Source organism: Haliotis rufescens, unplaced genomic scaffold (assembly GCF_023055435.1).
Source record: "Haliotis rufescens isolate VD_foot unplaced genomic scaffold, xgHalRufe1.0.p SCAF_11, whole genome shotgun sequence".
Classification (NCBI taxonomy): Eukaryota; Metazoa; Mollusca; class Gastropoda; order Lepetellida; family Haliotidae; genus Haliotis; species Haliotis rufescens.
The window spans coordinates 16089077-16099104 of NW_025963791.1; the positions used below are offsets into that span (position 1 = coordinate 16089077).

The window sequence follows — 10028 nt, forward strand, 5'->3', positions numbered from 1 at the left end:
AGAGGAGATACGGCTGTATGCCGAACAAGAGGAGATACGACTGTATGCCTAACAAGAGGAAATACGACTGTACGCCTAACAAGAGGAGATACGACTGTACGCCTAACAAGAGGAGATACGACTGTACGCCTAACAGGAGGAGATACGACTGTACGCCTAACAAGAGGAGATACGACTGTACGCCTAACAAGAGGAGATACGACTGTATGCCCAGCAAGAGCAGATACCACTGTACACCTAACAAGATGAGATACGACTGTATGCCTAACAGGGGGCACGGGTGGCCCAGTCGTCTAAGACGCCGCAATTCGCTGTGCAGAGTTGCGTCCCTTGGGCACACCAGACACCTATGATTGTGGGTTCGAATCCCGGTTCGCCCCGATTATGTTTCTAGGTTTGTCAGCACCATACCCGTGCTCGTGGGTTTCACCGAAGTGGTAAACGTCTAAGACCTGCGTCATTTGGGGCTTTCCTCCCAAAATTAAGCTGACACGCCGTCATATGACTGGGATACTGTTAAAAGCGGCGTTAAACACAACTCACTGTACTGTATGCCTAACAAGAGGAGATACGACTGTACACCTAACAAGAGGAGATACGACTGTATGCCTAACAAGAGGAAATACGACTGTACGCCTAACAAGAGGAGATACGACTGTATGCCTAACAAGAGGAGATAGACTGTACACATAACAAGAGGAGATACGACTGTATGCCTAACAAGAGGAGATATGACTGTACGCCTAACAAGGGGAGATACGACTGTGTGCCTAACAAGAGGAAATACGACTGTACGCCTAACAAGAGGAGATACGACTGTATGCCTAACAAGAGTAGATACGACTGTACACCTAACAAGAGGAGGTACGACTGTATGCCTAACAAGAGGAGATACGAATGTATGCCGAACAAGAGGAGATACGACTGTATGCCTAACAAGAGGAGATACGACTGTACGCCTAACAAGAGGAGATACGACTGTATGCCGAACAAGAGGAGATACGACTGTATGCCTAACAAGAGGAGATACGACTGTATGCCTAACAAGAGGATATACGACTGTACGCCTAACAAGAGGAGATACGACTGTACGCTTAACAAGAAGAGATACCACTGTATGCCTAACAAGAGGAGATATGACTGTATGCCTAACAAGAGGAGATACGACTGTATGCCTAACAAGAGGAGATATGAATGTATGCCTAACAAGGGGATATACGACTGTATGCCTAACAAGAGGAGATACGACTGTACGCCTAACAAGAGGAGATACGAATGTATGCCTAACAAGGGGATATACGACTGTGTGTCTAACAAGGGGATATACGGCTGTATGCCTAACAAGGGGATATACGACTGTACGCCTAACAAGAGGAGATACCACTGTAAGCCTGGCGGAAGGCGTTACCACTAGACTCCTGACGGGAGGATATATCGCTGTGCGCCAAACTGGGGGAAACACGCAGCTGTCTGTGCTTAATGTCCAGACACATGGGGATAGCGTGACCTTTTCTCACACACAAACCAGCTGCAGTACCGTCTAAAAACATAAATTTAGAAAAAAAACGAAATCAAAAGAACATTCGTTTCAATATCAACATTGGGATTATACCTTGTGTTGTTGTATTTTGCAAAAAGGAGCCTGTTTCAGTGAGAACTTTTCAAATTCTATAAATTTAAGAAAACAAATCTTAAAATGCCACAAACAATCTCAGTATCATGGTGGTGCTTTACAGTACACCAAAGCTTCAAGATTCTTGAGAGTGTGGCTTCTGAGAAGATACAATATTCAGTTCCACAATTTCATTTGTTGCTGGACGCCTTACTTAAGTTTCCATTTTCAATGTCATCCTTCAGGGGCCGCCGACGACCATTGATGCTCTTGAGGGTTGGGAGGGTTGGGTGAGTGGGTGGAAGAGAGTGAGTGAGTGAGTTTGGTTTTACGCCGCTTTTAGCAATATTCCAGCAATATCACGGCGAGGGACACCAGAAATGGGCTTCACACAGTGAGTGAGTGATTTTGGTTTTACGCCGCTTTTAGCAATATTCCAGCAATATCACGGCGAGGGACACCAGAAATGGGCTTCACACATTGTACCCATGTCGGGATTCGAAACCGGGTCTTCGGCGTGACGAGCGAACGCGTTAACCACTAGGCTACCCGACCGCCCCGGTGGAAGAGAGAGAGGGTGTCTCACAGCGCACAGTACCTGAAGCTCAATTGAACCTGTGGTCTTTGTCATGACGGACTGCAAAAATAAACAACATGACCATACACTTTATTAACACTCGACGTGCGAGGGCTCCTTTAAGAGTTTATCCCATAATCAAAATTATAGAAATAACAGGAACGTTCACGAAATTGTCCCCGTTCACAGATATAATCACAGCAATAAACTGTCAGGCTGATCGTCAAAAACGATGATTGCAGGTTGTTTATTTAGAATGTCATCCTGTATATCTGGTTGTTTTACTTTACGGTCTTCATTCAATAAAACCATTATTCGTGTCCAGATCCTGTTTGTAGCAAATCACGTTCAAATTACAAACAGAACATGTAAAACCGCTCCGATTTCCATATAGATTAGAGAATTTTATGGGCGTCCAAAGCTTCACCTAATGGTTACAACCCTGAACATGGATGTAGCATTAGGAGCGCGTATGGTTAAGACTGATGTAGTGTCACAAGCGAGATGAGGTCATCGGTTTGAGCTTGTCAAGCGTGCATCGACTGCCTTGGGGCGTTTAATCCCGCAAAATGACATTCTTTTAAAGGTTCCTGATAAAAAGCCTTGAAATAGGGACGTAATCCTCCACTGGGAGTACGGCAAAACAAACGCTAAGACTGTCGACCGTTCCATCGGCTGGCGATACCGCGATTTCTTGTGTTCTTTCTCGATACTTCACTGGCGATTGTTGGCTGCAGGGCAGTGTGATAACTGTGTATTGATCTTCATCTTAATTATAGCACAGTGACTACAGCTTTCCAAACTCTTAACAACTATACTTCTTATACAATAGCTTCAGTTAATTGAGGTGATATGCTCATTTTTATTGATGGTTTATCAATATAGTGCAGTGATGATTTTTATTGCTCTTCATTCCTTGATTAACAAGAAAGAAATAAAAGCGAACATTAAAAGAACAGATTATGTCTTTTTGGAACATTCTAAACCTGGAACGTTTAATAGTTCAGGTTCTTTGAACTAAAGGAACAGAAAATATAGGAGCAATGTCGAAGATCTTAATGGAAGGTTCCTTTTTCTTAGCCGTGTAGCCAGAAGAGCTATACATCTGATACGTCTGTTCGTTTCATGTGAATTTAATGGATCCTTATTCAATAAATATGCAAGAGAGGCTGACTTTTAAACAAAAACAAGCAAACTGGAAGCAAAAAACACATCAGTTTCTAATGTTTAAACCATTTCAGCTTTAATTTCCATCCTAGCCTAAAGATGGACGGTTATTTCCTTCTTTTAGTGAGAACAACTGCACGTCACGCTAAGTCAGCAGTGACGGGATTGCTCCGCGATTCCCACAGGTCCGAGAGACGCTGATAAATACATACTCCGTGTGTCATGACCGGGCCTAATTGACTTCTTGCTACCTAACAAAGTACATTTTCCATCACTGGGAACAATAGTTCTCGCTCAAAAGACCAATGATAAACAAGGTGTGAAGCACAGCGAGGCTTGAAGTTTGGGACTTCAGCTACATTGGAACTGACAAGCACTATAGGTCGAAGTGATTGCAAAATCGATCAACGACGTGCAAGTGACAATAGAGAGTGGGGAGGGAAACAGCACAAGAAGGGGAGCAGTCATTGTACCAAGAGAATACTTATCTTAATTGTGCAGCTAAATTTGCAATGGTTTTTTAAAATCAGTGGTCTAGACCAGGCGACGTGGGAGCGTTTTTGTTTGTTCCTGAATTAAGGCACAGAACACGGGATTCTGGGTAAAAAGGTGAGAAGAGATTAGGACTTCGTGGAGTTTTATCTCATCACACAGCGAAACATGTATGTGTATAGCAGGCTCTCTTGTTTGGTATCTGCTCTGATACCATACATTTATAAACAAGGGTCCCTTTCAACACAGCAATGCTAGTACTCTGAGTGTTGTTGGTCGACCATTAAGTAGGAGGTATAATAGGCAGCCAATTGCTCTGCAGAGCGTGGCCCAACACGACCAAGACTACCACAAAGTGTCTAAGACACCGATATATACATATGGTGGTGAAATATAGAACATGACCCTTTTCATATAAAATGTTCTTGAAACTTTAACATTATATCACATTAACATTTATAACTTTAAGTTATATCTGCAATATACCTAATTTCAAATATTGCAAGCTACATGTTAAAGTGGTTCGAAACTTGATCATGTCAATAATCGATTAATCGATACATGTTGCAAATTTGAAACAAAACACAACGCCAAATACTTCCTCCGACATGTTTCATTCATATCATCTGGGAGAATTTTCATCAAATTGTTTTACATTTTAAACATATTGGACTGTACAATCGAACTGCAAATACTTTTATATATAAACACACATATTTTATATGCGGGTATAAAACGTGGCAGTCCTGTGAAGGACAGTTAATGTCCATCGAGTAAACTGGAGTCTGTTTCCTGCCTCGGAATACTCTCTTTCTCCTGGCTTCCAGATAATCAGGTCTAATGACTCCAATGTTGCCAGATTAGGCCAGGACATTCGTTCATTGGCATGGGTTGGCAGTAGATTGCTGCAACACCGGACCGTCCGGCCACGTCGGGCAACCAGCTCTCTCTGCCTTGATTATACGGCGTAAATACTATGGCAGTCTGGAATATCACGTCTCTGCATTCTATGTCCGCTTTACGGCGGCACGTTTTGAGAGTCCGAGTAATGGGGATTACCAACCCATTCAGTTCTCGACTTACTCTTACGTCTGTTGTGCAAAGTAAAGCAAACCTTGGCTGTATCAGCATTGTGGCGCTCGTGCCAGTTGCCTTAGACGAGTTGTACCCTGGGGAGGACTTCCTGTCATCTCGTAGTCTCTTCTCGTGAGTTTGTTTCCCGCTTTCCTCTTCATCTTCATTGATTGATGACTGGAGCAGACGACACCAAGATTACTGTTATCAAATTCCATGGATGGTGTTGAGTCCGTCGCGGTGATTGTGGCACACTACAAAGCTGAGAGGCTGGTCTGGAGCTGTTTCGGCGTTAGGATGGAGCTTGAGGGATCCTTTTGGTGAAAGAACTAAGGAGCTGGCTGGATCTATAGTTGGCTTCGTATGCCGTGTCATGGTCCAGGGTGATTGATCGTCTTCCATGGGAAAACAGTGGCAATATCAGGCTTCCGTTAATACAAGCATATGTTTGTAGGATGAACAGCACCTGTCGCCACTAACAGCATCACGCAATCCATCACGAACACACCGTCCTGTCAATAAAGCATTAGGAGGAAAAGGGTTGTATTTACCGACATAAGCAGCGTGTTCTGATGTGAGATAACCACCTTATTAACTTGGTGTCCTATGGTTAATGCACTTAGACATACCAGACACACTGAGCAAAATCTTAAAGAACATATCGATAAAACCTACATGGAAGTAATTACTCTTGCATTAAACTGTCAGGAACCAATCTCTTCATAGCTCAGAAAAGTGAAATGGCCTATCACAAACACGTATTACACATTTTTGTAGGGTAAATGCCAAGTACAATGAAACAAAAGATAACTCCAATTACGACTTTGACAAAAGTTAAGCGCCATTCATCTGAAATTCAGTCTGAAAATATAACGTGGGCTACGAGGGGTGGTTCTGAGCCTAACTACTACTACTAACTATGTATAGTGACCCATTAATAGTTTGCGTGTATTTAATACATCACTGGCCATGATTACAGGCTGCATTTGAACCAAACCCACAACCACGCAGCATATTTCTGCTGACATCAAAGTGACAAGGTATCTATGTTGCTAATAACGAAATAAGGTGTCTATCATCAAGTATCTCCATATGAAAGGGCTACCTCCAACAGCCATGCATGCGGACATGTTTTCAACTTTAGGGGATGAGTGAGTGAGTATGGTTTTACGTCGCTTTTAGCAATATTCCAGTAATATCACGGCGGGGGACACCAATATGGGCTTCACACATTGTACCCATGTCGGGAATCGAACCCGGATCTTCGGCGTGACGAGCGAACGCTTTCACCACAAGGCTACCCGACCGCCCCCTTTAGAGGACGATGCTCCTTCTTTTGCCACTGTTAAGAGGTGGGCGGCGCAGTTCATGATAGGAATAGACAGCCTCGGAGATGAAAAGATCAGGAAGAACTTCAACTGCCGCCTACTGGATGAAAATGTTGATAAAATACATGGTATGATTATGGATGACAGACGCCTTACAACACGTCACATAGCCAATACAGTATGCATCTCTCACGAGGAGTTGAAAACATTCTGAGGAATGAATTTTGCATAACAAGGCTTCAGCACGATGGGTCCCAAGACTTCAAATCAAAAACGCTCTAGGCTCACCATCTCTCACGTTGTTTTGAAGCGGACCCATCTGATTTTGTTAAGCGATTTGTAACCATGGATGAGGTTTTGGTTGACTACTATCAGCCAGAGACGAAACAATCAGTCAAATTTTTCTCCTCAGCGATAGGGAAACTCACTGAAGGTGCGATGTTTCACCAGCTTCTGTGCTAGGGTCTGTTGTCGCCATGGCTGCGTGACTGTGGCTTTCAACTCATTGAACATCCTCCGTTTTCTCCAGATTTGGCGCTGTGAAATTTCCACCACTTCCCCAAACTGGAAGAATTTACTGTCAAATGATCATAACATCATTTCTTCTATATAAGCCTTTTTTTGGAGGACATCTACACCAGTCCGATCCAGGCAGGGTGTGGGTTGTGTTGAAACATAATAAGCAGCCAACTCCATCAACCAAGTCCATCATACTTCGGCTCAGACGTGTTCAGCCACTCCTCGCATTAGGATGTCTCGACCCAATTTGAAAACAAAACGCTGCTATTATTTTGTTGCTGAAAGTTTCAGTTCTCTTGGCGAAATACTTTCTGTGAAGAAGATTAAAATTGATTGTTTTCTTTTTATGCTTTAATGGTGAGTTTTATTATAAATATATAGCATCTACGGTTAGTCGTAATGTATAAATGTGGGGTGAAATGGGGTTTAACGTCGCGTTCAAGATGATTGCACTTACATGGAGACGCGTGCGTGCGTGCGTGCGTGCGTGCGTGCGTGCGTGCGTGTGTGTGTGTGTGTGTGTGTGTGTGTGTGTGTGTGTGTGTGTGTGTGTGTGTGTGTGAGCGCGTATGTGTGGGTGTGGCTGCTTCCACCAGTCCGGACTCATGCCGATTGTAAAGTGCTAGCCGACTGACATAACATGACGCAGGTTAACTTCAATACCCCACTTATATAACAACGTGCATACACGCGTGTGTGTTTTTGTGTGTGTTTGTGTGTGTGTTTGTGTGTGTGTGTATGTGTGTGCGTGCGTGCGTGCGTGCGTGCGTGCGTGCGTGCGTGTGTGTGTGTGTGTGTGTGTGTGCTTGCACTAGTTCGCACTGATGCCAATTTATAGTGCTAATCAACTGAAATACCATGCCGCAGTTTAACATGAATACCCCACTCAAACACAGTTTACTGACTCCGAGCCGACCAGTCCTTGTTTAAGCTTCTTAATGCCGAGCGCCAGACAGGGTAACAACAAGTTCCATCTTTTAACGTGTTTTGGTATAACGCGGCCGGGGATCAAACCCCGAACCTTCTGCTCTCCGAGCGGAACATAAAATATATTGAATGAAAAGAACAGAAAACAGAAAAATCCCAACCAAACTCGACAGTAAATCACCTCTCTCTTCTCTTCTTTAGAGTGCATGAACCAAAAGAAATATATTAAGTTGTTTACATTTTCAAGAGACATAAGGGAGGATAGGTGAAATAAATATGATATAAAGAGTGGGTTAGATATATAACATCAACATTCTTCAACTACATAGCAAAATCATTTTTATCAGATCTTGGTGCTGGTATTGCAACACAGAGATCTGAGGACATCCCATTACAGGTCACGTCAGAACGATCTTTCACGAACTTTGACCGACCACTGTCACATGTTTCATATTTCAAAATAACTAGATCAGAAATAAATTATTTTGACAACCGTATGGTGCTATGCCTATGCTTCCTGGTGCCTAAACAGATGTTTTCCCATCCTCTAGGACACCCAGATCGTCGTTTGTTGAACGCATGTTTGGAATATAAAAACCCCCACAAATTCTATTCAAAGAATATAAGCGAAATTTCCTTTTCCGTAACCATAGGAAGGTCCATTGTACGATTCCGACTATATCATAAGCATACGAATCACTATCAAATAATGATGAAACCACGTGTTCGCGAAGACGTTGGCGTATCCTGCCACACCGGTGGCACGCGTAGCTTCAGACATCATTTTAGTTAATGATGCGTCGAGTTTGTCCTCTACATGTACATGTACATAATTATGAAAGTTTTACTAAGGCCCTGATCAAATAACATCTGAGAAAGAATCATATGACGCTAATTGAAATCTTCAAAGAAATGGCATGCTCGGTTGTCCGAAGTTGTGAAATGTAGACACAAACAACTGGAGCTGTTGGAATGATATTGATCAAATAAGGGTTACGTTGACTAGTGGAAGGTTGAGGACATCCTTCTTGTCAGAATCTAGTAGAGAGCTTCTTGGCATCTTTATGCATACATCTAAGTGTGAAACAGGTGAGGCAGTTTCACTAGTCTTTCTTGTATTTACAGTTCGGGTGGGTAAATCAGAAGAAGGGTATTGGCATTTTTACTGTTATTGAACTGTGTGAGATCATCGATATACGTGATGCTTAAGTTAAACTTCTGGACCAAATTCCCTTGTTTTGATTCTTCTAATCAGTCTATTCTGATTCATATGCAAAAAGAAACAGATCACCAAGGAGGGGACCACAGATCACATTTGTTTCCATTTTTGACAAATTGTCCTGGACAAGTGAATAGCGAAGTGACAAATCTTTGGTCATCATGTTTAATGACAAATGCCTCATGTATCAAGGAAAAAGGTGTTCCCTTACTTTGTCGTATGGGATAGTGGTGTACAACGTTGAAAAATCAAATGTTTTGACAAAATGAAACTTTTCTTTTTAATTCCACTTTTCTCAAGTACTATTTGTGAAAGTCCTTTCTTAATTGTATATCATGTGCCACTGCCAATAATATATATTTATAATGATATAAAGAAAGTCTTAACTTCTTTGATAGGCATTTAGAGGCATTTGGAGTACTAAGTAAGGATAAGAATGTATGGATGAACAACTTCTTTATTACAATTAAGAGCGACGTTTTCGGTGTAGGTTCTAACACCGTTATCTAGCAAGTCATTACTTGCTTGATAACGGTGTTAAAACCTACACCGAAACGTCGCTCTTTCTTAATTGTATATTATGTGCCACTGCCAATAGGACAATGGGATATATTTACAATGATATAGAGAAAGACCTTTCTTAATTGTATATAATGTGCCACTGCCAATATGATATATTTACAATGATATAAAGAAATAATATAAGTTAGGATAGAAGAGAGAAACATTTGCAGTGGTGATAAACCCATTCATTCTGCTTCTCAACGTGTCCCAAGCGTATCCCGCCCGCTATCCAGTAGGCAGATTCAATCAGTTCCAGTTGACTAGCCCCTCTGTCATCACCTCTGCTGCTTGGCCGACACCATTAAATATCACACTAAGTCTCCTACATCAAGATGTGATGTATTCCAACTATCACATTAACTTATGGGTGACAGAAAGCCGAGGAGGTTTAAATGAAAGACAGTCGACGGAAAGATGCCCAGTGTGTTGGGCATTTAAATTACATAGTTCTCCATGACCCAATCTATAAATGCGCACTTCTGTATGGAATTCAGGTTTGAATTGATCACCTGAATTCAGAATCAGTGAAAGAATGTAAAAAAAATCAAA

At 42.2% G+C, this 10028-nt stretch overlaps 1 protein-coding gene across 1 annotated transcript; it reads left to right on the forward strand.

The window, feature by feature from the left end:
- The first annotated feature begins 712 nt into the window (after positions 1-712).
- LOC124150844 lies at positions 713-1414 on the forward strand. The gene has a single exon (XM_046522949.2). The coding sequence runs from the start codon at positions 713-715 to the stop codon at positions 1412-1414; it is 702 nt and encodes a 233-aa protein (XP_046378905.2).
- The last annotated feature ends 8614 nt before the right edge of the window (positions 1415-10028 follow it).